A 26,986-nucleotide genomic window follows, 5' to 3' on the forward strand; every position below is an offset into this window, starting at 1 on the left:
TCATGTGACACCTGAGCTACATGTATGGTGCCCAACGCTAAGTTTGTGTTCTCCTAATTCTAAATGTATTTTCACAATTTTTCATATTTTCATGTTTTGATATATTTGTACCATTAAGAGAAGCTAGTTTGTTCAAGAAAGACAGCCTTAGGTGTGAAGGAAACTCAGACTGCCTGCCAGAGCTGTGCAGTGGACCAGAACCACTGGGCCATTTATAATCAACCAGTTTGGCTTTTCGTAGGTGAACAAACTCTCAAATGTCTCTTCAATTATATCCTAATAAAAACGTTCACACTAAGCTTCCTCGTATGACTTCATTGGCCCTCCTTTAACATTTACTCATATTGAAATGTAGTATGTCATATTCATCATCTTGAATAGGGTGCTAAACTGTTAGCCTGTCTATAGAAGGTTCCATAAGGTTACCCATAATATCATTAGGGATGTAGGGATTCGGCTCATCCATCACCCAACTTTTTAAAAACCTAATGATGTATGGGAATGTTGTGTCCACTTAATTCTAAATCAAAATGCTAATCAAAAATCTATTTTATTTCTAAAGTCCAAATCACCAATTTGCTTCACAGGGCTTCATAGGCCTAACTCTTGTTACATGCTGAATTCAGAGACCGATTTTTTGTTTGGATGTTGGTACATTAGTTGACAACAATTTGAATAAATAACCAAAAGCTAGGGATTCTAATAATAATACGAAATATTAAGGATCAGCTTTTTCTTTGTTGCGCTCCATCAGGGGCTAACAGTAAAAAGGATACTCATGTTCATAGTACATTGGATTGTATGCTACTGTCTAGATATTATAATGCATGTCCTTGGCTTGTTACCTGTACTCTGTCCAATGAAATAAAGATGAATTTAAAGTAATGGCTAACATTTGTTTATGTTTTTTTCAGTGAAATCTATGACCACTTCACTTTTCTGGATAGTAGGCCTAGACCTATAATGCAGCAATAGATGCACACATGCATATGGAACACTGCACTATATCTTCTTTATTTTCAGGGAATTGTATTGTACTCATGCATTAACTCCCAACAAGTACAGTTACTTTTACTAAAATAGTCACCATACTTATTTAAAGAATGCCATTTGTTCAAACCTGTCAGGTTGGATCGAGTTACAAAGCGCCTGCGGGCTTTCACAGATCTACACAACAGCCGTGTGCCTGCCCAGCTGCTGTAACAGCGATCTCCATCCGCATGTGATCCATCCAGAGTCTATACAACTTTAACCAGCCAGAGCAGAGGGGCGTGCACGCACAGAGCTGGTCTTTTCACACCAGCAGGGACACCGAGCACCCACCGAGAGATTCACCATGGCCTCAGCACTGAATTGCACACCTTTTATGTTGTGTTTTATTTATTTTTCGTTACTGTTTACTTCTGTATTTTGCGACGCTGATGCAGAAGAAGATGAGCATGCCAAGCATACATACACAGTGGAGATGTTCAACGAGGCGGTGCCCACTGCACCCCACTTTGTCATGTTTTACGCCCCATGGTAAGTGAACACTTAGTTCCTAAGTTTTCTTCAGACGAAGTCAAATACATTCTTTGGCAATGCACTTTGTATTTTCTTTGTTTAATTAGATACACTCACCTGAAATACGTTGGAGGGTTTGAAGAATGGGATTAGAGCTAACCGGCAAGTTAGCCGGTATGCTAGTTTGCTACCTTCCCGTTCATTTGGATAGCAGGGGAGGTTAGCTTATCTGCTAACTAGCCAAACCGTTAGCCGCTACTGTACTTTTCACAGTAGCCTCGGTGCTAAGACTGCTGTTATATCACAGTCCACGACATATTTATTAAAAATGGTTTAGTGAATGTTGAAAGGGAGACTCACAACATAGTTAAACACTCATTGTGGCGCTATGCTTATTTGCAGTTTGTGCAGAAAGCAGGTCATAGTTTTTGGAACTCTGCTGCTTACGTGGCACACACTGATTGACTGATGCTATGTCGGCGGTTCCGAAAATGGGGTCCACGGACCCTCAGAGGTACTTGGTGAGGTCTAAGGAAGGGGACGCTACATTAAAAGAACGGTTAAAACATCGATCAATTTACTGTAGTGTGAAGTAGAATAACTCGAAGGGGAGAGAGTAAGATGTGTCTGAAGATAAGATCAAAAGTGTTGTCAAAGGATGATTGCAAAAGTTTCAAATATCTTCCCTTGGTATTTCTTCCAGGCCCAAACCTTTGTCCTAACCCAGAGTATTCCTGCTGCATGCAAAGTCTCTATGGCTTCTCTGAGATTGACCCAAATAGCTCCCTATTACCAACAGGTTTCAAACTCTAATTTCTGACTTTACTTTTATTTTTCATTGATAAGGATGCACATTTCTTGTGTCTGTTTTCATCAGAGGACAGTTTGCACAATAACACAGGATACTTGTATTCATTTATTTTTTAAATGTTGCATTAAACAAAAGATCTTCAGTGCAAGAAATACACATGTTATAACTAGAAAGTAAGAGTTCCTTTTATAATTATTCTAACAGTAGTAGCCTACCATCATGGTATTTATAAGAATGCATTTTCTCAGATACACCATCATCTCTTTCTCATAGGCCCTAATGTAGCCAAGTTAGACATGTGGATTTTGACTTGAATCACAGATTAGTTTGGACAAAACATGTTTTAGAACAGACCAACATACATTACATTGCACACTGACTGAATTGCACTGTTGTTTCTAGGTGCGGCCATTGCCAGAGGTTGCAGCCAGCATGGAATGAACTGGGGGACAAATACAACAGCATGGAGGACCCCCCTGTGTATGTGGTGAAAGTAGACTGCGTCCCGGACACCAAGTTCTGCTCAAATGTCCACGGTGTCAGGGGCTACCCCACGTAAGTACTTGATTCATATTTTCATATTCATTATGTAGCATTGATTTGTACCTGCCTACTTACAACAAAGTTGTAAACAGTTTTCATCACTGATTGACAGAAAGGTGATACATCAGCCTATATTTAGTTAAATATTCTGCCAGTATCTTAATGACATCCTCTTAAATCTTGAAGGCTGCTGACTTCATGCTACACCTGCTAACACAGCAATCCCTGGATAATGAGTGACAGATGTTTTAGTACACTATCTTGTTAAGCTTTATAATTGAATTGTCAGGCAACAATTCATGCATTAAAAATACATTTGTTTTACGCTTAGGCTGAAGTTGTTCAGGCCAGACCAGGAGGCAGTGAAGTACCAGGGGTCCAGAGATCTAGAGTCTCTGGAGACCTGGATGCTGAAGACACTCCAGGAGGAGCCTTCGGTGAGTTGTGGTCATTCAGTTAGCACCTCAGGTTTATAAACCATTCACCCACAGTTGTGTTCATACATGCTTCTTGTTGTGTGTCCTCCAGGAACCAGAGAGTGAACCAGAGCCTCCTAAAATCCCCGAGCCCAAACAGGGCCTGTACGACCTGACTGTTCTCAACTTCAAGGCACACATAGCCAAAGGTAAAGATCCAGTAGAAGATATGCTGATTATAACACTTCAAAAAGAACGCGGCTCTACCACTTAACCTAGGTAATGAGTAGTTAGCATATTCTTGTGTATTTCTGCAGCTGCACCCAGTCTACAACCGATAACTTGTTTGGCCCTGTATTTAAAACACACTTTCAGTTCTCTTCTCAGCCACAGTCAGTAGTGTTTCGGACCCCTCCTTAGAGAATGGAAACATTGCCTTGACTGACATAACTGACATTTCAACACGAGCACCAGAGCCACAATCCACAACGTCGGTCAACTCGAACTGACTGTACAACACTTGTCTCCTGTCACCTCACGCTTCTAGATTTTTCTGAAATCGCCTGCAAAAATAAACACTGCTCACGATAATCGTCTCGTTAGAATTGTGGCTTTTAAGCTCGGCTGAAGTCAACTGTTTTGGTTTTGAGGAAAAATAAATTCTCTAAAAAAGGCAGGATATGACATATGCATTTTAAACAGTGTTTATAGGCCCCACCTTCACATCTTGGCAACAGAGCTCCAATAAACGTTGTATAATAGGTGGCGTATAAACTCTGTATAAGACGTGTATATTTTCATTATGGGTTGAGTTTGTTGTGGAATCAACTTTTTACATTGCTTCATTAAATCAAAGTCTAAACGCATAGACTTCAGTAAAGTACACAATTGTGCAGTTATCTTTAATATGTCCGTTATTTCTTTTTGTATTTGTGTTGCATTTCTTATTGGTTTCCTTCTCTAAAATATTTGTTCTCTTTCTTTAGGTGCCCATTTTATTAAGTTCTTTGCCCCATGGTGCGGTCACTGCAAAGCCATAGCCCCCACCTGGGAGCAGCTGGCCACCGCCTTCGAGCACTCTGAAGACGTCAAGATAGGAAAGGTGGGTCCTTCAGATTGTGTTCATGATCACAGTTTATTGATCCAAGTACTCGTTAAAAAAACAACTACAACAATAAAACTCAACAGATTGTGACACGAGTAAAAACAGGGCAGCCATGAAGCACACCAGGTTTCTCTTTGAGGTCTTTCCACCACAAACGCAGTCTGTTAATAACCCATCTTCATATGTTTGCTCTAGGTGGACTGCACTCAGCAGTACGAGGCGTGCTCTGACCACGGCGTGCGGGGATATCCCACACTGCTCTTCTTCTACAACGGACAGAAGGTAAGAAAGGTGTTTTTGATCTGCATCTGACCTGATAAACCTGACATGTTAATCACAACAGCCATCATTACATTGGCCATTATAGATCTGAGTTAAAGGTGGGGTAGGTAAGTTTGAGAAACCGGCTCGAGATACACTTTTTGTTATATTCCATGGAATGCTCTTAACATCCCGATAGCAATGAATATCTGAAGTGCTTTGACAAATATCCATAAAAAATGTCATCTGTGGAAGCCGTAGCACTGTAAAAAGCACGACCAATCATCTGAGCCGGCCCGGCTAAAGTAACTGGATGGACTACCTGCCTGTCAGCCTTCCATCTGTGCACAAACTTATCTCGTGCCCTCATTGGTCATGTGCGCGTTCGTGTGTGTTGGACGAGGGGCTCTGTGAGGAAGTGGCAGATTTCTTCCGGCTGTGTATTTTCAAATTCTAGCGCACTCGAGCTGGTTTCTCCAAAATTACCCACCCCACCTTTAAACAATGATTAATAGTCATCAATCAACCATCCAAACTAAACTGTCTTGCTGTGAAAAAAAAGTTGTTCACTATAATAAGAAATTATCCAATAAGCCTAAGTAAATATGGCAAAATCAATACGGTATTAATTCTAGCCTGAATGTCTTCTTGTAGGTAGATCAGTTCAAAGGAAAAAGAGACCTGGACTCCTTCAAAGACTTTGTGGACAACCAACTGAAGGCTGTCGTCGCTCAGGAGCAAGAAAAGGAGCTAGGCAGTGAGCAAGAAAAGGAGCAAGGCAGTGAGGAAGAAAAAGCAAACGAGATCCCCACTGAGGAGCCAGCCCAGGAGGAGGTGAAGGTGGGTGTGAGCGACAAAAAAAAGAAATGCCACGGTGCCAACTGTCACTACGTAACGGTCGAAACTGTTTCTCTCCTCTGTAGTCCAGTGTGTTGGACCTCACAGAGAGCACCTTTGAAGAGTCAGTCGCCAAAGGAATCACCTTCATTAAATTCTATGCTCCATGGTAAGATCCTCTTTTTATTTATTTTAACATCCTGTTTGTAGTAGCACTCGCATTTCAGTCAAACACTGCCTCTACATTGCTCTGGCCAAGGATCAGACAGTATGGTATGCCATTTAACATGTCATGATATCGTAGGTCATATTATAAATATCAGAAAGAAAAGTCCTAGTCATGGAAATGTTAATCTTGTCCAGCGCCTACTCCCAGTCCCTTTGAGTGATGTCATCCCTGTTGTCCTGTGTCTGCTGTAGGTGTGGCCACTGCAAGAACCTCATTCCAACATGGGAGGATCTTTCCAAGAAGGAGTTTCCCGGCCTCACTGACGTCAAGATAGCCAAAGTGGACTGCACTATTGAGCGCACAATCTGCAACAAGTACTCTGTAAGTATATGGGCGTCTTCCACAAATTACACTGAAGATTCCATCTACACTAAACACGCAGCACTCTTTACTTCACGTACCTTTCAATCAGCTTTTTAATTTCCTCAAGATAATGTGTTGTATAAGATATAATAAAGCAAACACAGAGGTTTTATCACAGAGCCATAAAACACTTATAACTGCCACATACTTTAATTAGATGCACACTGCAATCCTAAAGCAGTTTTAACACAGTCGGGTGTTAAAGAGTGTTGACACACATCACTCCGTATCAGCTTGATCACTAAGATAATTAGCATTGTGTACAATATAAGTTGTTCACCCTGCAGAATTGCTGCGTCAGGGTTCAACAGATCAGTTACCTTTAGATAGAATGTGCCCTTTGTTGTGTTTTTATATCCAAGATATGTTTGCATACCTAAATATCTGATTGGTTTTTATATCGCCCCAGTAATTCACTTTAGAGATTAGATACCTTTCATCAAACAATGTTTTTTTGTCCATCAGTCATCAAAATATCTCAAAATCATGACTCTCCGACCCAGAGAGTATTCTGAAGGGAAGTTATCCTCAACTGTGTAACTAACAGATATAAATGACATATTTCTGCGCTTCATAGAAATGTGGTGTTTTTTGAAGGATGACAAAGCTCATAGAATAATCCTGTTTTTCAGGTTCAGGGTTACCCCTCTTTGATCATGTTCAAGGCGGGGGAGCAGGGCGAAGAGCATAACGGAGGGCGAGACCTGGAGAGCTTGCACAGCTTCGTGATGCGGCAGGCGAGAGACGAGCTGTAGGAACAGTGAAGACTCTCACCACTCTGCATATCTGGCCAGTAGGACTCCACTCTCTCTCCTACAGTAGCCCAACCTCTCTATCTTTCTCTCCACTCGGTTCTCTTCAGACAGGAGTCGGCCAACGACGGACTGCTGTCTGTTCTTTCTCCTGTGTTAAAGACGGAATGATTCAGTGGAGTGTTTGGGACGTGAATGTATGCCTCGTTGCTGTGACCCAACTTTAATCTCCTCATATGGAGAGTACCATAATATTTGTTGGGTTTGAAAATGAAGTATTTCGGACAACCACTTTGCAAGCACTGCTCCATCAATCAGAACCAATATTCACGTCTTAATGAAATGGTTTCACAACAGGACAGATGTCCAAGTTTCTGCTGTTTAAAAGTAATTGTTTCTGATGAACCTCTAAAGCCATTGGACTTTTTGCAAATGCTAAATGTTTTAAATGGGATCTGTTGTAAAATCACAATTATGGTACTGTCACCTAAATGTGAAGTTAAGTGTTGAATTGAGGGTTTTTATTTTCAAGCCAGTGATGGCCTATCTGACTTAACTCTCAGGGAACCCCCCCCCCATAGTCTAGAAGTTGTGATGGAGGATTGATTGTTATCACAGGTCTGATAATGGAACAAAGCACACTAAACATTTGCAGTATGCATCTTCCACATTCTCTGACTGTGATCTCATCCAGCTTCCCTCTCTCCTCTCCTAGCCTTCAGGGTCTCAGGCCTGGACCACGTTGATCCAGGTTATGTGAAGAGTATCGGGCATCTTTTATTGTCTAACCCAGGTATAAACAGTCAAACACAGCAGTTCTTTTGTCAGTAAAAGTTTTTATGGCTAGCACATGGTCTAAGGAACTCCAGTGACAGAAGTATTTTTTTCCTTGCGAGTCATGGGTGCACTACCCATGGATTTTGTACAAAAAGAGTGAATAATGGCAAGTTGTAACATGAGATTTCATAATAAAAAGATTAAAAAATACACTTTGTTCTTGCATCGGTCAGTTAATAAGGTATGTGATTTTTTTCTTTTTAATAAAAGGTGAAATAAATAAGCTGAGAATGTACAAGTATTTACAAACAGTCTAAACATGATCACAAATGTAAACAGCAGCTTACCAGAGGTATATTTTGTAATTAATGATTGGTTAGGCACGTAAGGTATTTCAAATCTTATTAGTTTTTCATAAAAATATGTTCTCTAAAAAAGCTTCATGTCATTCAAAGCTCACAGTAACATGTTCAATTGGAAAGATGTTGCCACTGGACACAAAACTCAACATCATCATTTGACCCTCAGGGTTGAAAAAGCAACGGGCTAATTTCAGAAAGCTGGCACAGACGCTGTTTTTGACTCCATAAATGTTTTTCCACAATCTCTTGATGGGTTGTCACGCGTGGAAGCGTTAGTTAACTTTGAGAGTGCAGCAACATGGAAATGGCAAATTGCGGCATGTCCAGGGGATAAGGCCGTATTCTTCGGTTCTTTGGAGAAAAACATCAGTTTAGCCACAACATGCATCATGTCGGAGCAGCGTGGTGAATCGCAGCTCAGCGTGAGCCCGGCAAATATTGACACGGAGGGGTTATTTGGAGCAGCGTAGTTCTAAAATAGCCTGCGGTCACTTTGGTTCAGTCCATATTATATTTTTGGAGGGCAAATATGGCTTACGGAGAAAAGTACATTTAGGAAAAAAGGAAATATGAATCTGACTCCAAAGTGTCATTCATTTAGTATTAAGGTAACATTAGCGCTGTAAAGGAAATGTTCAGTCACTTGACCATGCAATGTCACTGACTACTGTTGGCTTTCAGAGCTGTGATAACACCGAGTCGTCTCCCCAGGGTCATGCTGAGAAGTTTTTCACGAGTCATTTATGGAGCCTCTCAGAGAACTGATCCATGGTTCCGTTGTCGGAGAGGAGAAAGAAAGCAGCACTCGGACCGGTCCCACAACAGTTCAGTTTAGCCCTCTCACTGAGGGAGAAGGTGCAGTAGCCTCCTAGGCGTTCACACACACACTTCCATAAACACATAATATACAAACTACATCCTCCACAAACACACAGACATTCACTCAGTTGCAGACCCATGAAGTGAAGACTCCATAGAGAGTAGAGAAGGTGATGGACATCGGGGTGACACTGGAGGGGGAAGTTGCCTCAGGGTGACACCCATAATGGTCCCCTCTTAGTTTATAGACAAATGTTCCTGTTATTAGATGGATGATTTGAGTAGAACATGTAAAAGATCTTTCAGGGTGTAGCCTCCCTGCAGGTGGAGGATTCGGCAGGAAGCTGGTGTCTCGTTGAGGTCAGCATCACCCAGGAGTCACTGGTGAAGCTGCAGCCCTCTGCCAACCCGACTTTGAATCGAGCATCATGATCCCTGGAGGCCGGTGTCAGTGGCAGCCGCAGGCCCGCACCACCATGTTCTTATATTTCTTCAGAATCACGTTTGAGTTGTCGTCGAAGTAGAGCACTGAGATGGCGTGTAGCTTGGTGGGGGCGCAGCAGGGCTTTGGTACGTTCTCTGGATTCATCAGGTGCACCTACAAATCAAAGATATACTTTAAGCCATTTTAATCTGCAATAGCCAGAAAGTCACTTTTAGTTGTATGAGATTGATGGTCCTTCATTTTTCATTTGAGTAGCTGCGTAAAACTAATTATTCTGATGATGTCAGCTGTGGCACAACATATTATTTTGTTAAAGATAGCATTAGTAATTAATCACAACACTTTCATTAAGATAAGGAACTAATAAGACACAGCTTCTTCTTTCTTTTTTTGTATGCAGCAGCAGAAGCCTGGATTTGTGAGCATGGTGCACTGTGGTGGGTTTACCAGGGTCTGAACGATGGCGTGGTTGGTGGCGTTCATGTGGGCGTTGAGGGGGAAGGAGCATTCTCCATCACAGTAGTTTGCTGCGTAGCCTTCAGGGGCGATGATCCAGTCCTGAGAGAAACACATGTAAGGAATGAAGGAAAATAAACATCCTAATTATAATATTGTCAGATCTGTTAATGAGGTCAGACACAAGTTGTCTTATGTTTGCATCATTGTAAACAACTGAATGATCCTTTAATGAGAACAGGTAGTTATATCTTAAAGAGTATACTTGACACGAGTTGGTAAATGCAGTGTTAATCTGGATTTGAGGACGCTGCTGCTCCCGTTTGTGATTCCTGTCTGTGGAATCGCTCAGGGAAGCAATACTTCTCCCCTCCTTCCTTCCTTCCTCTCTGCAACTCACTGTTTTGCTCCGTCAAATTCTCTGCATGTCTTACCTCCATTTAACTTGTTTTTGTGTTTTTATCTAGTGTACCTTCCTGTCTGTGTTAATAATCTCTCTACGTCTATCTCTGCTCTGTCTGTCCAGCTCCCTTTCCTGTGTGTGTGTGTGTGTGTGTGTGTGTGTGTGTGTGTGTGTGTGTGTGTGTGTGTGTGTGTGTGTGTGTGTGTGTGTGTGTGTGTGTGTGTGTGTGTGTGTGTGTGTGTGTGTGTGTGTGTGTGTGTGTGTGTGTGTGTGTGTGTGTGTGTGTGTGTGTGTGTGTGTGTGTGTGTGTGTGTGTGTGTGTGTGTGTGTGTGTGTGTGTGTGGTCTAGCATTACTATACTTGTGGGGACCTAAATCTGTTTACATAGTCACGTGTGGGGACTGTCTTCCCTTATGGGGACAAATTGGAGGTCCCCATAAGGGGGATCATTAATTGTAGGGTGAAGACTTGGTTAGGTTTAGGGTTAGGGTTAGGGTAAGAGTTAGGGTTAGGCATGTGGTGGTTATGGTTAAGGTTAGGATAAGTCTCTAGGAAATGCATGTAAGTCAATGTAATGTCCCCTGAAGTGATGTGTGTGTGTGTGTGTGTGTGTGTGTGTGTGTGTGTGTGTGTGTGTGTGTGTGTGTGTGTGTGTGTGTGTGTGTGTGTGTGTGTGTGTGTGTGTGTGTGTGTGTGTGTGTGTGTGTGTGTGTGTGTGTGTGTGTGTGTGTGTGTGTGTGTGTGTGTGTGTGTGTGTGTGTGTGTGTGTGTGTGTGTTGGCAGTCTCCCTCTAGATGTCAGTACTGTGTTAGAAGGATATACGTAACTGGCCTTCTATTTTCTTCCTCAGTCTGTCTCCTTATAAAAACACACACACACACACACACACACAACCCTCTGCCTTGTAATAAGGATTTTTTTTTGCCTAAGTGTCATCAACATAGTGAAGTGTAGCGAAGTTAGGCAAGTGCTGAATGTTTACTAGACAAGTATTAGGACATGTAATAATGTTTTAAATAAGAGAAGTGTTGTTACCTGCCAGCCGAGCTCTCTGAAGCTGACGTAGAGCTCATGTCTCCTGCACGCCGTCTTCTGGTCGCTGCTGTTGTAATCTGCAACAGAACAACAGAAATCATCAGGAATATGTAATTTCCCAAAACGTCTCACTGCATGACTGATGAGATGGTAAAAACACTCAGCTGACACCCTTCCCTGGGTAAATGATACCCAATTAAACCATACCAAAGTGACTCATGGCATTCAGAACGAGAGAACACCGTGCGCCTCATGTAATGCTCAGGGTGGAGACCGGAGCTCAGGCTCATTACAGCGGTCTCTGCGCTGTACGTGCCTCACATTCAAGCACTCTTAAATCGCCTAATTGAATTAATCAGCATTCAAATATTGCTTGGCTCGAGCGCAAGTGGTGACCGAGTGACAACTGTGTTTACGGGCCCTCCTGCCCTGCCGTTCGTTCTCAATTATCTCTGTTCCCTTCTGCAGACGGTCCCAGGTATAGGTTGGGTTTTCACAGGGAGGTCATTGCTGGCACCGGTCACCACGCTGAAGTCCAGACGGTGACACTGACTTTCCACTGACGCTCACTCTCTCCGTCCCGCCTCACTGATTTAATTGTTGTGATTATTTTTCTTCAAAAACCTCCCAGACAAAGACACGGGAAATGCTATAGCCCTGGTATGAGTGCTGTACTCTCAAAAGAGCTAACATATGACCCCTGTGGTGTTGTCCCATAACAACCATCCTATGACATACTAAGTTTGGCTTTTTAGTGTCCCCACGATGCCTTAAGCAACACTTCAGCCTTAAGTGATTTAAATTGTAGCTGGTTGCACATTCTTTCATTGCGAGGTTAGTTATAAAACTGTTAAGCAACTAAAACCTTATAGTGGTCGCCTATTTTTGTTGGGTTTTTTGTGTCACTTGTTATTAAGGTTACCATACTGGTTTGTGATCCCCAGGCTGCGGTCACATTGTCTATTTTGCTTAGGAAGGAAATGTACCGGAAATTTCTAAGTGGCAGCCATAATAAGAACTAGTCGAATACGGTTGACTGTCAGGAGAGGCGCTTCAATGCTTAGGGAACACCTGACCATCCTTTACTAAATGAAAGAGATAATACTGTCCCTCAATTCCTTGCGGCAGCTACACAAAGCACTCGACAATGTCACATCTTTCCCTGACCTCATGTCATTTTCCACCAAGGTCAAGGAAGAGCGGTTAGGAAAGGAAATGGGACGTATTCCTTTGACCATTCAACCGCATGTTTAGCCTAGTCCGGTTAACCCTTTGGATATTAAAGCTACAATCCACACTGCAAGGGAAAAAAACAATTTACAGCTTTGAGTCGATGTGTCAGAGGAACGAGCGAGTGAGTCAGACTGCAGACGGAGGTTTGTCACTCAGTCACAGCCACTCACCTCACCAGCTCACCTACAGCAGCCTTGTTTAGTCAGCTGCACTTGCTTACGTGCTCACACACACACACACACACACACACACACACACACACACACACACACACACACACACACACACACACACACACACACACACACACACACACACACACACACACACACACACACACACACACACACACACACACACACACACACACACACACACACACACACACACACACACACACACACACAACCTGATGTTTATCTTTGCCCAAGAGTTGTAATTGAAATTAACCAGAGCTAGTTGCATAAAGATTTCATCATCAAATCAAATTTCATGTTGAACAGACGCACTGACCGCCCTGTCCAGACAGAGTGTTTGAGCTGGACTTGTCTCAAGTAAATAAGAGACAGACAGAGGGAGGGAGGGAGGGAGGGAGGGAGGGAGAGCAAGTTGGATTTGGCACTTGGGTTCAGCTCAGATTGAAGTAAAAGAGAAGAGAGGAGCACTAATGCTGTCTGAGTTCGGGCTTCAGTTTCTACCATCCGCACCCAAAATGTGCATGTGTCGTAGAATACAATAACAATAGTTTATTTTTGTGGCAACAGAACATAAATGTGTCATCTGATTAGATGGTTTGATTCTGTAAAAGACAGGAAATGGAAGCTGGGACTGGTCACGACAAACGGCTGCAGAGGGGGGTTGAATGTTCGCCAGTAACCATGAAATACAGTCAGGTGTTTCCCCAGTTTAAGGTTCCTTCCTTTACAATAGGAAGGGGAATTCACTGGGTGTCTGCCAATGTGGAAATACAGAGTTTATATATGTGTGTGTCTGTGTTTGTGCTATGCATTCAGACACGTATGTTTGTGTACTGATGCTACCCATGGATACCGGACCACATGTGCTCGTCCTGCCTCCCTGTGGACGGACTGATCTGCTAGAGTCTCCAACAGCATTCAGATCTCACAGATTTACTGTATGCAGACCTCCACGAATGAGGAAACAGGCTGGCACTGAACCAGTTGCTGTAGGATTGCACTGACTTTTCCTATAATCTTTTAAATAAAGAAAGAAATCCACTTTTTCCCGTGCATTGTCAGGCATATTTGCCATATTTTTTATACAGGAAACATCCAAGGACAGAAAAAGGCGAAAACACATGCGATTGAAAAGACTATTCTGATTGGCTGACCTGATATGAACTTGAGGTGTGTTTATAAAAAGAGGAATGGACACATTACAAAATTAAAGATTATAGGAAGACAGGGCTTGCACTTATTCAACGTGTATATTTATTTATATTGGAATATGGATCGCTGGGGTTTTAATATCTTTGAGCTTGTCATGCCACACACACACACACACACACACACACACACACACACACACACACACACACACACACACACACACACACACACACACACACACACACACACACACACACACACACACACACACACACACACACACACACACAGGTCAAGTTTATGGTGCGTGACATTCAGCTTCGGGTCAAATACAACGCAGGGGGAATGAACTGCCTGCTCACTGGTTACATTTGCTTGCTTTTGAATGAATAATGTTTACTAAAATATTGTAATGTTACACGCATTAAAATAATATTTGTATTTGCCATATGTACAGCATAAGGTTTATTATTTAGCCTCATAATTATTTTTCCTCTTATCTCACACCCACAGATACACAACTCATTTTCATTGCACCTCTTGGCCTTCAAAGCCCTCGGCATTAACCGTCTGTGGGCTCTTTAGGAGGAATAAAGCTGATATTTACTGTGGGCTTTCATTGACTGTAGAGGCCCAGATTTGTGGTGCCCATAAACCACATCTCTCCTTCCTGCCTGTAAAACGTAATGCCACACAGCTACTGCTGAGCGCCGGCTCCCAGGAGACTTCCATTCATATATTTTTCCTTCATGGACAGAAAACAGGGGTGGGAAGGAGAACACGCTCCACATATTATGCTTGTAGTTCTTATTTGTATACTACTACTGACAACTATACTACACATTTTGGGAAATATAATAACTAGATACCACTCTACAGTCTCTACTCTATATAAGCTAAAGCTAGCAGGCAGATAGCATAGTGACGTGCATTATTAGGACTTTGAATTTCAACATGAAGCAGGATTTCCTTTCCTAACACAGTAATGTGAATGGAGCCAGTGGCACTGAGCCATACTTTCATTTTACAGTTTACCTAACAGTTTTTAACCTGGAAATGTTTCTCTGTGAGTAGACAAGCATCCATTTCACCAAGTGACACTAAAACTCTCCAATAAAGCCAATTCACATTGAATTCATTGAGGTGGCCGCAGGGGAAACACTGCTCCTTACTGAACGTAAGCACTGTAGCTCTTTAACACCAAGACTTTCGATATACAGTACTGGCCTGATATTAACCCCTCACCACACTACCTGCATTCATTAAGCCCTGAAAAACACTTCCCCCAGCCCTTATGTCAGAAGGAAAAGGCTATAAGTTATATTTATCACGTTATTCCAAAAACACAAGAATTAAATGGTGCCAATTCAGGCTTTATAGTCAGAGTGTTGGGTGTAGGAACTGTGTGCCGCTGTGTATGTGTGTTTTAAAGAGTCATTTCAACCCCAGCGGGCCACAATATATCAAACCACCTCACTGTGTATAATAAAGTTTGCGAGAAAGATTGCAGCTTTCACAGTATCGATTACATATAGTCCCATAGAGGTGGTGGTGACAGAAAAGTTATATATGCCCGAAGTTTAACATAAAATCTAGATCAGTAACCCAGAAGAAGGAGGGGCAGAGTCCCAAGAGGAGAGAGGCCAACAGTGACATGAAAGGAGAATGTCACTGTTGTCGCTGGCGTTTCTCCTCTCTTTCTCCTCCCACAAACCACTACCACTGAAGTTTATCTTTCTTCCTGTCTTTCATCACAGAGGTTATTAAACCCTGCGAGGGAGCTCCACCATGTCTAATTACTCCAACGGTAAACAAAGGAGGTCGGGTGGGGAGGGAGCGAGGAGAATGAGGAGGTGGAGGGAGGAGAGGAGAGGAGAGACAGATGAAAAAACATTGCTGGCCGAGCGCCGTGTTATTATATTTCTTTAAGCGATACTGTTAGCGTGGTCAGTCTTTTAGCTGCGCGGCTAATGACTGGCTAGGTCTAATTACAGGCCTCTTGTGCTGTGCCGGGACGTGATATTCCTTCCCCGGATGGTTGTTAACTTCCCCCACAGCCAAAGCCCAACCCGACTCCCATTACCTCCCGACCTTCTTCAACCCACAAAACCCCAAATTACCTTTAAAGGTGTTGTATTGTTCTTTTGGCGAGCTACAAAGAAGCATTTTCCACATCAGGCACACCCAGAGGGGGCGGAAGCATGTTCTGACAAAACTACTCATCTGTCCAGAATACAAAATGGAATACAAAACAATACTAAAAAGCCCAATTTACTCAATAATTCATAAACCAAGACGTTGGCTTGCAAGTAGTCTGCTTTTGTGACCAAAATGTAAAAACAAAGATGATTTATTACACGTATTATACAACAATTATCTTAAAACTAATGCTGCAGAAATGTATTTGGCTGAATAAGTCTTATTTTGTCATCTGGAAGACATTTAATATCACATGTCCTTTCAAATCCAGCTTGCTTAGATTTTGAAAATTAGAAAATAACAAGGCCCTTGGCCTCATAGGAAAGGGAAAATAAAGATTTCAAGTTAAAAGGTTGTTAACTATCCTTAACAGACTGAAGTAGGCATTTTAGTACTTTATGACAAAGCAAAGTAATGCGGCCAAATGTTTAAAATCTAAATGAAACTTGACAAAAATAGCTAGATCCATGCATTGATCTACTGCTCAGTTCAGGAGTGTGCAATTTGGGCAGAGATGGGAAACTTTTTCAAAAGAAACAGTTTTTTAAAAAGCCTCTATGTGAAAGTTGTGCACACTAGAGCAATTAAAAAGAAACACATTGCTGCCTTCCTGCCTTAGATCTCGTGTTTTCACAGGAAACAAATATCAGGGTGAATTATGGGTGAAAAACTCCTTTTAGATGGAGCTGTGGTCGCCTGAACTGATGCACTGTAGCGCTGTGCTAAACAGAAACTAGGGGACAACGTCCACATTTAGTTTCTCCCCATGAGCGCTCCACAAGACCATCCATCCTGTCCTCCTCCCTGTCTCTGGAGTGAGTGATGCGGTATTGAAACCATATGCCCTCCTGAATTCCTCACGGATCCTCCCATCCCGTCCAATCCCAGCCATCCTCTGCTGGCCACGGACACTCGGCTGTCGCGAGGGGGGCCTCCCGGCTTCCTGTGTTGGATCTAAATATTTACACTCCCCGTCGTCCCGAGTGGCGAGGCGGAGAGGTCTTGATGTTTTGGGTTATGTAAAGTCCAATCTTCCAGGACGCATATTTAACAGTTTGTCCTTGTTAGAGCAGATTTTCAAGCAAATTCACTCCAGAGAAAGTTTTTTAATCCTGATCTAATCCAGGACACAAAAGCATGCTACTCGCTAAAGAGAAGGTCAATTCGCTTTTTTATTTACTTAAATTATGACTTTATTTCCATTTAACAAACACGTGCCTTTATATACTTAAAGCGAGCAGAGACGATATTCGTTAGCCCAACGCTAACCCACATCATGAGCAGATTGTTTGCACCTTAGCCCTCTGATTCACTTTGCACCCCACAATCAGAATCTTCTTTAAGACATCTTGACTTAAAGTCTGAAGACATCTCAAGCCAAAGACAGCTGGGTGGAAGAGAGTACAGGTCCGGGCCAAAACTGAACATGTGGTAGACTGTAGCTGTCCTGTAGCATAACAAATGATGATTCTTTGTTCTCTGCCAGAGCTTTCATCTAATGCAATTACTGAGCACCAGCCCCACAGGAATTTTACTTGCAACCTGTTGTGTTAACCGCAGCGCACAGTAACCTACTGAGTAAGCGAAGGAGATGCTCTGAACAAACAGGAAGTAGAGCCAAGAAACCTCAGTGAGGGTTTTTCAGAGCGGTAGCGAGAACAAACCCAACTTGTCCCACAAATACTTCTGTACACCCCGCAGATGGTAGAGCCATTAAACGGGGAAGCAGAAGAAGCCAAGCAAAGGTAAATCGCTTCCCCGCCAAGTGGGGCCGTTTGCAGCTGTGTGCTGTGTTTTGGCACAAGAGATCCAAATGTAAGCCGGCTCTGGACTAGATTTAGCCAGTTTATTTCGGGTCGGACTTCAGTCGTTTTGGACTGAAAATCAGTTCCAGTTAGCGACTTATTTTGGGCCAGTCTCAGCCTCTGCAGTCAGATCAAATATATTCTTGCACATCATCTATCACAAGTCTCCCTTGGGACCAACAAGCAGGTGTGCAGATCTTAGGCTGTTTTGGGCCATTTTGGCTACCTGAAGATCAGCAGATACAACAATACTATGTGTACTATCTATGATACCGCATGTAACATTTACACATCTTTCTGTTTATGGAATCCAGTCTATGGGTTACTTACATAAATCTAGGTAGACTGATTTAGGTGTAGTACTTAAAATAAAAAGGGGTGGGTTCCTGCACTAAACGTTTTATTTACGGCTGCATTCAAGGCTCTGATATACAGTCGAGTCTCAGCTTTAAGCCACTAAAGCTTAATATTAACATAACGCTTCATCTGTCATATTAGCAAAGGACCAGGCCAGTATTAAGAGCAGGCTCCCTGAGCGTTAGCTTTATGTACTGAGCTAGTCACACAAAGACGCCTCACAGGAGCTTAGCTTCAAGCACTGTAAAGTCTGGCCAAAATTACAAAGCAGGTGAAAGGTGGGCGGATTAGGGTTTGATTTAATTTGAAAAGCTTGCCGAGTTCATAACATCGGGCTTATACCTGCTCATTACATCATCTGTCGAGTAGGGGAGTACTAATGAGGAAGTTCAGAGGATGAGGTCATCCGTCAAGATGGATTAGCTTCATTCGTCCTAAATGATTGAACTTCTCAAGTCCACTCATTGTGCCCGTGCCATCACGCAGCTGTCCAAAACTCTACTAGTATTTAAATTATTCCACAAAGCAAGTGGTCAAAAAGTCTTCAGTTCTTATCATACACACATTATTTCTCTTTCTAAACGTTTTCCTCTATACTCTCTCCCTAACACCACCCATGCATCTCATACTCTATTTCTTTGTATTTCTAGATACAATCTCAGCCTGAAGATGTGCCACAGAATCCCCTTCATAAGTAAACATTGAATATATTTCTGAAAAACACTATAGTCCTTGCTTAAGATGCAGGTTTTGGGAAAAACGTCACTACCCTCCATCTTAACAGAGAAAGTACAGTAAAAACTGATTTTGGACATCCTTCCCTGGGCTAGGATTTTCATGTGACGGGCTGATTAGAGAGAGATCCGGATGAAGTCACATCCAATTCATCAAGTGTCTCAGAAAGGAATACTTCAAACATATGCTACGCATCTATTCATCTCAACAGGCCGGACATCAGTTACGTATGAGGGCAGTTTGGTGTCTCATTGTGTTCATGGTTGGATTCTTTGATGAGGTCGGTGAAGGTTCAGTGACTGACCTGCTGGGCCCAGTCTGGATCCCTCCTGTGGTTGCGTGGATCGGTTTCGGTTCTGCTGGCGACTTTTTCTGCCAGTGGAGCGGGAGTTGCGTATATGGACTTCACTGACTTTGAAGAATGCCACCATGAAAGGCTGCTTCTCCAGAGCACCGTCCCGTCCTACGAGGCCCACCTCCTTGGTGCTGATGAACTGCCCTGTTTCAGAAGACAAAGTGCTTAAAACTAATTTCATCTTTACCAAAGTGGTTGTGTTGATTAGCAGAAGTTGCCCAAATTACATTATGTTTTCGTGGTTATTTTGACGATTAGGGGGAGGTCAATCCTAAAAGTTTCTTTAAAATGTGTATTTGTGATCTGCGGCCCTTACCACTGCTGGTCTCCACGCTGACCTGCAGGCCCAGATTGTGTCCCGGGTTCATCACCCACAGGTTGCTGGTGGCAGTGATGTCAAACTCCAGCCAGCCCTCCTCCGCCGCCCACAGCTTGCGGGACTCCAGCAGGAACAGGTCTGCCTCTCTGGGAGAACACAGGAGATGACACAAAAGATAAACAACTAATACAAGATAACAATAGAAATGTGTTTTGTGACCTGGTGATACTGTCAAGGAAAGTTGTTTTGGGAATCACATGTCATTCTATGAAAAAGTAAGTAGGAAAGAAGTCAACGTTACCAAGAATACTATTTAAGCACCGACTAATAGAGAGTAGAAGAGTTAGATTAACTAGTTTATCTGGTTATCCAAAGCTGGAGTTTGGCTAACCAGGTTAAGAATTATTTTAGGTTTTTAAGACTTAACTTTTGATTCACTCGCAGGTAAAACTATAAAGTTGCAGGCAACACACAACAAAACAAAAAAATATCCCTAAGAGACATGAAGGGTGGATCCACATGAAAATACTAGTTAATGCTGGCAAATAAACAAGAATGTAGGAAATGTAGGTTGGCGCATCCTATTGTATTGCTTAAATTCATTAATCTACACTCTACAGCATAAACTGTGGTACGGTACAGCGGCGTTACTGTAGCTCACTAGACGACGGATCTATCTCTTTAAGAAACCAGAGGACACACAGGAGCTGATGGGTTGTATCAGGGTAACAGTATCATAACAACATGACAGAAAGATGGATAGCTGCACTTAACAGAAAATGCTGAGATACACTGTATCACACTCCACTTTGAGTCTGACCATACACTCCACCTCTTTGAGGGACAGGAGATAAGGAAGGTATTACATCTTTGGTATCAGGCTACATGTATGTTTGTATCATTTACTATATTTTGTGTAAACAGATCAAGCTACATAATTGAAGAATGTGTCGTGCAGGGGAAAAAACGCGACTCGCGTAACCCAATTGTGGACGAGTGAGTGAGAAGAGAGCACGGGAGTCGCAAAGAACAGACAGAGTGTGAGTGATAAGAGGGCCTGTCCTCCCACTGTCCCATTACAGTAGTAATGACACAGCCGGCCGTCCTCCACAGCCGACATCAAAGCAGCGCAATCATCCAGGTGTTCGGAGAATGCCCCTGCAGTCATGCATCAGCAGCCCTTCTTTATTGGGCATTAATGAGAGTGTTTCTGACAGTTTCCGTATGAGCCACTATTTTCCCTCACGCACACACACAAACACACCCCCCCCCCCCACTGCTAAGTTCACACGTTTGTCTCAGCAGGAGTCCGTGTTCCCGTGTTTCCGCCTCATCGCTATAGCCGCTGTTGGGCTGACGAAGAACGGCAGGGGTCCATCAGAGAGCCGCCTGCAGGGCGAAGGCGACTGGGAGCCCACTGTAAAACTTGTTATTGACTGACTGCTTAAATGAACTGGAATAATAAGGTTAGAGGTGAAAGTTAACCTTTTTGCTACAATAAATCTCCTTTATAAGTCATGTCAGTGAATGCTGTTAAAAATGTAACGCAAGGTGGAAGAGTGTAGCTCACAGCTGGCCGGGTTATTCTTTGTGCTTTCATCTTTTAACACCTGAAAAATGTGTAAGATTGTAAAAAGAATATGCACATCAGACATCTGGAGGGAAAGGATGCACAGGTTTTCAGAAGAATTAGGATATTCAATTTTTGTTTTTGAGAATCAGAATGAAGGCATACTTATAGAAGGGAAAAAAGGAATTAAATCATCTGGTTACAGACGGTATAATAGCTGCTAAAATGCTGCTAAATGGGGATGGGTCAGTGAAAACAGCCTTTGCAAAAACCTGCCTTTTCTCAATACGATGACAGGCCTGACGCATTTCTGGCATTGTAATCTCTCACATTCCTAGCCTGCATTTACCAAAACCGCCCCAATCAAATGAAAAGTACAAAGGGTGTCAGGCTAATTAAGCGCTCTATCATTATGGCTTAGAGTCAAAACAGGAGTCGGGTTTTTACTGGAAGGAGGGGCACCAGAGAGTTAATAGGCTCCCAGCTGGGCCATTGCAGAAGGTACAGTTTTGCAAAAAGGCAGAAAATGGGGACAAACTACAACAATTGACTCAACAGAAGAGAAACCGTCAAACCGTGGACGTCACATTCCAGTATCGAGGACAAGAAGATGCGAACATAAGAATGGAAAATGAGAACACTTCTAACTTTAATGTCGTATAAAAGCTACTGATTTTGTCAGTGGATGCATCTTGAATTCAAAGCACAAACAAAGCAGCCCGCAAATGTTCTCCACCTGATAGCACACCATCCAGGCTATAATTTACTTCAAGGTAAAAAACCAGTCCTGCAATAATACAGAAATCGGAGATATATGCGCCCTTTAATCTCCAAATATCTCCCAAAATAAAAGGCTTTACCTCCAGGCTGGAGAGCACAAACCACCCATTGTAGGGATGAAGGAATGCAGCTGAAAAGTAGCTCTTGATACCCATAGAAACTTTTTGACAGACAGATAAATATACATTGCCAACATCTAAAGCTACTTTTTGTAGCTACGGACCTTACAGAGGATCAGCTTTAGCCGAGGACTATAGTCTGAGAATATTTGGTTTGAGAGACCCCACCTTAAGGTGTTTGGTTTCTTGATGATATTCAGCTCAAAATAATATATCAATCAAGTTAAATAGCTCTTCATACTCAAAGATTTAATGGAGAAAGATACGTTGATGTGTATTCATTGAGAAACACAATATACAGATGTTAGTCTAAAGTTGTACATCAGGAATTCTCTTTATGTTGGAGCTGGTTCTCGCTGGGCGGGCTTGGTAAATATAATATCATTCAGCAATCTTTCTGGATGTTTATCTGCCCCTGCAGACGTAATGTAAATGTTTGGCATGTATTAGCTGCGCACATTTGGGGGACGGGAGGATTTTGAAGCTGTGCTATTTCGGTTCCACGTGGTTTTGCTTGATTTTACAACATAAACATAGCGAGGGCCGAGTCTGTGTAACACGCAGGGAGAATGCTAGAGAGATAGAGAGAAACACAGGGAGACGCAACTTTATTATTTTCATATTCGTCAGCTTTTTTCTCAAATAATGAACTGGAACATGAATCTTCAGCAATATACTTAAGATTTCACTCAATATGCTAAAGCTTTGTAAGATACCAAATACAGCTGCGTCCATTTAGAAGTATGAGTATGTTACAGATCATTTGATCATAACTTATTTTACAAACAAAGACTTTGATTTGCACAGTCAACGGTGAATCTGAACCGCCAGTTTCAAAGACGACAAGAAAAATAGTTTGATGAAGACAATCGAATCAAAACCTAATTTACAGAGTGATTATGTGCGTGTGAGTGTTACCTGTCAGGGTGCTCCTTGACCACCTGGTAGACTTTGAGTAGCAAGGTGTCGTTGCGGAAGGCGCGGCTCACGCACTCCTTGTAGAGGCGAAACTCCGCTGCGGTGATGGCCTCGCCCTCTGGGATCTGAGAGAGGTTGAACTTAAACTCTTTGTGGTGACGCCGCTGCGGAGAGAGCTCCCTGTCGTACTCCACTGTGGGATAGGAAGACACACATGGGATCATTACATTGTGCACAAAGAGAAATGGACAGGAAAGATTATACATAGAGAAAATCATCACTTCTTCTGCCTAAAACCTGTTTTTTGTCTTTTGAAATCCTGCTTTGATTTTGTTTATACTATCAGATCAATAAAGTATTATCTACATTATTTTGGCCTTCTGTGACCTTTAATGCCTTTCTAGCGGCTTGTCTTGGCGTTTATCTTGTATTTTCTATAAATGGGATCAAATTTCATATTTACAAACAGGATTTAAGTGTAAACATACAGTGGGTGAAAAGCGGATATCCTCACAGACACTGAGTCGACCATAAAAGCCTTTAAAACGCTCACATGTGATGTATCCTGAAGGTCTAATAGGTTTGTGTGGCTTCCAGTTTCCCTAAATAAAGCCCTGTTATCATCAGTCCGGAGCAAAAGCCCATGGCGGCAGCAAACTTAAGAGTCATTCTGCGACCACTTCTGACGGCGTGAAATGACAAAAACCAACAAATGTTCTCCCTCCTATACTTTTAAGTGCAATATGCGCCATAATGATAATGTGCTCTCTGGGGATTCAGTTCCTGTCTCCGCTGGAGGTTTCTCTCCCACACACAGAGTGAGAAGAGGGAAGTGAATAAAGAGCATTATGGGAAGAGCAATTAGAAAGTCTACAGAAATACCCAGGCAGAAACACACCGTAAAGGCTAACCCTACAAACATTGAAATAGTATCTACTTAAACATACATCAGCACATTCATACTATTCTTAGTCCATGATTGGATCTTACCAATTTTAAGTTTGCCCTAGGCTACACACTCTATCCTCCACCACCAGAGCGGTTTTACAGGCGGCGGTTTCACCATCACTGTAAGAGTAGACTCACTGGGAACCAAAGCTAGATGCTAAGCTACTTCAGTTGTATCCCCTGCAGTGGGACCAAACCAAGATGATAGATGGATCGATAGATATGCACTTTATTAATCTCAAATTGGGAAATGATTTTGTTGCAGCAGCAACGTGTACAGGCATTGCATTTTCCCACATATTTACTTCTACTAGCCTGCACGATTTTGGTTGAATAAATAGTTTGACATTTTAGGAAACAATTTTTAGCTTTTGCCAAGAGTTCAAATTATAAGTATGCTAAATATGTAGCTAGACGATGGTAAACTGAAACATCAAGTTGCACCACATACCAGGGGTTATGTGACATATTCAGACAGCAAGACATATAAGTGTAGTTAGTCGAAGCTAAAACAATATTTTCAACATAACTATATGAGTAAGAGCTAATATTAAGATTCTTCCTGACTACAGATAACAGCACTACTGTACAGAAGTTTCATACACAGTATATTTAAGACAACGTAACTGTAAAGGAGGCAGAGTTTGAATCCAATACTTTTTGACTTTATTTCATTTATTTTGAAGATTCATTTGAATACTTTGAGAGTCCAAAGGTTTGGTAAGAAGTGTTGTACCTGAGCCAGGCTTGTTAAAACATTCTGGTAATTTTATGATGTCGGGACCCACCCAAAATGGACCAATGACACATTTAGTTCCCAGAGTCATATGCGAAGAGAAAATTGTGTTGATGTGAGAACACTGGAACCAATCAGACTCTCCCAAAAGTGCCAGCCCCACCTTGCACCCACACCCAGGAAGGTTAAAGCTCCCCTCATCCGCCGACATTTCCAAGTTACATAAATGCTGAAGTTAAGTAAGAAACAGCACAGAAAAGACTGAAGGCGTGTCGTTCTAGCCTCAATCCAGTCTAACCCTGAAGCATATTGCTGTGGCTTGGTCAAAACAAATTACAATAATTGAAGCCTCTCAGTTTACGTCTGAGCCAGTGCTGTCTCTCTGCATTTCAAATGCTTTCCATCTTACTGTATATAAAGAATGAGATGTTATTCACATCAGTATCCCTGTGACTTCTATCAGATTTGACAGTGACCATCTCCTCATCGTACTCCACAAGCTGCCCACCCACAACATACACACACACAGATGTCGCAGTAAGTGTGTGTGATAAGGCGTCTGCTCTTGTGTTGAAGGGTAGATACATCAGCTAAGCTTGTGTGTCTGTGTGTGGAGGCTTTAAGCGGAGGTCATGGTACTCTAAATGACTTTACAACACTCCCTTCAACAGCCCCGGGCGTAAAGACCAGCAGCTTGACATTTAATATTCCCCGTTTAAGAATCTACTGACTCTTTGGCACGAAAGCTCTTTGATAAACGGACTGTAGGTGGCGAGAAGGTCAGAAAGAGTTTCACAAGTATCAAATGTTTATTACATCTGCTGCAATGCACTTTATGGTAAATGTACAATATATCAGGCACTTGACATTACTGGCAATCATAAATCTTTATCAGATTGGTTATTTATTAGGAGGAATCTACTATTGGTTGCTGTATGGGGAGTATAGTTACAATGGTTTTGGATCTTGGCCAATACTAGGGACTAAAGTCAGTATATCTCGGCCTCTGTTGCTTCAATTTTGAACATTACTCTTTATTATCACTCATTACCCCCATTTTATGGAAACCAAATAAGGAATTGCGAGAGCTCCCCTTCATATTGGAATTATTCAAAAGTCACATCCAGGCCCCGAGTGCATTGCCACCTCTGTTGTTCTTGTCAACAAGTTAGAGAGAAATTCCCAATTCCCAACCAGTATGCACGCCAAGCTGTTAATAACAACTATTTTAAGTTGTTGTTAATGCAGCATTAATACACTCCTCTGACTTCTTAACACAACATAGATATCCAGTTTAGCTTTGTTCTTCCAGTAAGCAGTGAAGCAGCAAGGGAAACTAAAAGGGCGTTAACAGCCTTGTCCGAGAAATCAATCAGCAACTTTTTAAACTTTGTATTTCCTGCAAATATGCAACAAAATACATTACAATCATACACGACAAGTGAAAGACATTGTGCCAAAGCAGAAAAATGTTTTCCTTGAGGTGGAAAAATGTATCCACTAATTTCATTCAGCTTTAATGAAATTCACAGGACGCATTTATTCTTGAATTTATTCCCCTCACATCCTAACAAAATCTCAAGGCACTCTTAAAGCTCCACGAACAACTCACTGGCCTGTTCAATTAATCTTTTCTTTCTTAACTCAGAGTGGGGAGTAGTTTTGAGCAGCTTCCAGATGAAGACAAACAATTAAAACTATGAAATATGAAGACAGCCACAGTCTCACATTATCATACACTTTATCAAGCAGTCCTCTGCAAGATTGCCTGAGAGCCACGGTGTAGCGGCTAAGTAGCATTCCAGCTGCTTCTCCACCTTCTCGGCTTGAAATTCGATTGAAATCCACTGAGATTTCACATCTAAAATCAAAGCGAGGTCTTCACACGACGTCTAGAGAGAGCGTAACCTTTGTGCTAATCTACCATGACGTGAGCTTTGAGACAGGAACACACAGAAGGGAAAAGGGATTTAGATTTGGATGATTCAGGGAGGAATTCATTCAGAGTGATTCTAAAGATGGGGAAAGAGTGATTATATTAGTGATTTGGTGCACACAGTGCTCTATGGAAAGTGTGGTGTGTGAATACTCGTCTGTGTATGTTGTGTGTAATTTATGGCTTTATTTTATTACCGCACTCCCAGCTTTGGTCACCAGTTCATGAGAAAATATACACAAACGGAATACACAAAATTACTAAGTCAATGTTTCTCTTTAATTTTCATTTACTTGAACACACAGAGAGGCAGCCAACTGTAACCAGAACACATGGGACATGTCTCTGATGATTCACCTAAACCATGTGTGATTAAATCGGCTATAAAACAAAAGACACAAAATGAAGAAATGGGGCGTGAGGAAAGGAGAATAAATGATGACTGTTGTAATGGTAATATAGGTAGAGAAAAACAAACGCATGAATGAAACAAAGTTTGGTAAAACAAAA

The 26,986-nt window shown here is 42.1% G+C and overlaps 2 protein-coding genes across 2 annotated transcripts in view; one reads left to right on the forward strand and one right to left on the reverse strand.

Moving 5' to 3' along the window:
- The first annotated feature begins 1,260 nt into the window (after nucleotides 1–1,260).
- On the forward strand, nucleotides 1,261–7,807 carry txndc5 (thioredoxin domain containing 5). Its single transcript, XM_034108402.1, has 10 exons — nucleotides 1,261–1,521; nucleotides 2,717–2,869; nucleotides 3,189–3,294; nucleotides 3,386–3,482; nucleotides 4,260–4,375; nucleotides 4,574–4,660; nucleotides 5,294–5,479; nucleotides 5,563–5,645; nucleotides 5,897–6,026; nucleotides 6,701–7,807. Exons 1-10 carry the CDS (start codon nucleotides 1,337–1,339, stop codon nucleotides 6,821–6,823), a joined length of 1,266 nt encoding a protein of 421 aa, XP_033964293.1. The 5' UTR covers nucleotides 1,261–1,336; the 3' UTR covers nucleotides 6,824–7,807.
- Nucleotides 7,808–7,909: 102 nt separating this feature from the next.
- The window catches only part of bmp6 (bone morphogenetic protein 6), a 38,548-nt gene continuing 19,471 nt past the window's right edge, over nucleotides 7,910–26,986 (reverse strand). Inside the window, exons 2-7 of the mRNA XM_034108401.2 lie at nucleotides 22,857–23,049; nucleotides 19,467–19,615; nucleotides 19,100–19,294; nucleotides 11,118–11,194; nucleotides 9,671–9,781; nucleotides 7,910–9,376 (exon numbers count right to left, since the gene is read on the reverse strand). Of these exons, the coding sequence (XP_033964292.1) occupies nucleotides 9,227–9,376; nucleotides 9,671–9,781; nucleotides 11,118–11,194; nucleotides 19,100–19,294; nucleotides 19,467–19,615; nucleotides 22,857–23,049 (875 nt within the window). The 3' untranslated portion in view covers nucleotides 7,910–9,226. The remainder of the gene's footprint in view (nucleotides 9,377–9,670; nucleotides 9,782–11,117; nucleotides 11,195–19,099; nucleotides 19,295–19,466; nucleotides 19,616–22,856; nucleotides 23,050–26,986) is intronic.

This window comes from Pseudochaenichthys georgianus, chromosome 20 (genome assembly GCF_902827115.2).
Source record: "Pseudochaenichthys georgianus chromosome 20, fPseGeo1.2, whole genome shotgun sequence".
Lineage (NCBI taxonomy): Eukaryota > Metazoa > Chordata > Actinopteri > Perciformes > Channichthyidae > Pseudochaenichthys > Pseudochaenichthys georgianus.

Bases quoted from the DNA above. Each gene is read 5' to 3' on its own strand.
- txndc5 (XM_034108402.1), top strand. From the start codon at position 1,337: ATGGCCTCAGCACTGAATTGCACACCTTTTATGTTGTGTTTTATTTAT. The intron at 5,480-5,562 runs GTGGGTGTGAGC...TCTCCTCTGTAG, and splicing joins CAGCCCAGGAGGAGGTGAAG to TCCAGTGTGTTGGACCTCAC. The intron at 6,027-6,700 runs GTAAGTATATGG...CCTGTTTTTCAG, and splicing joins CAATCTGCAACAAGTACTCT to GTTCAGGGTTACCCCTCTTT.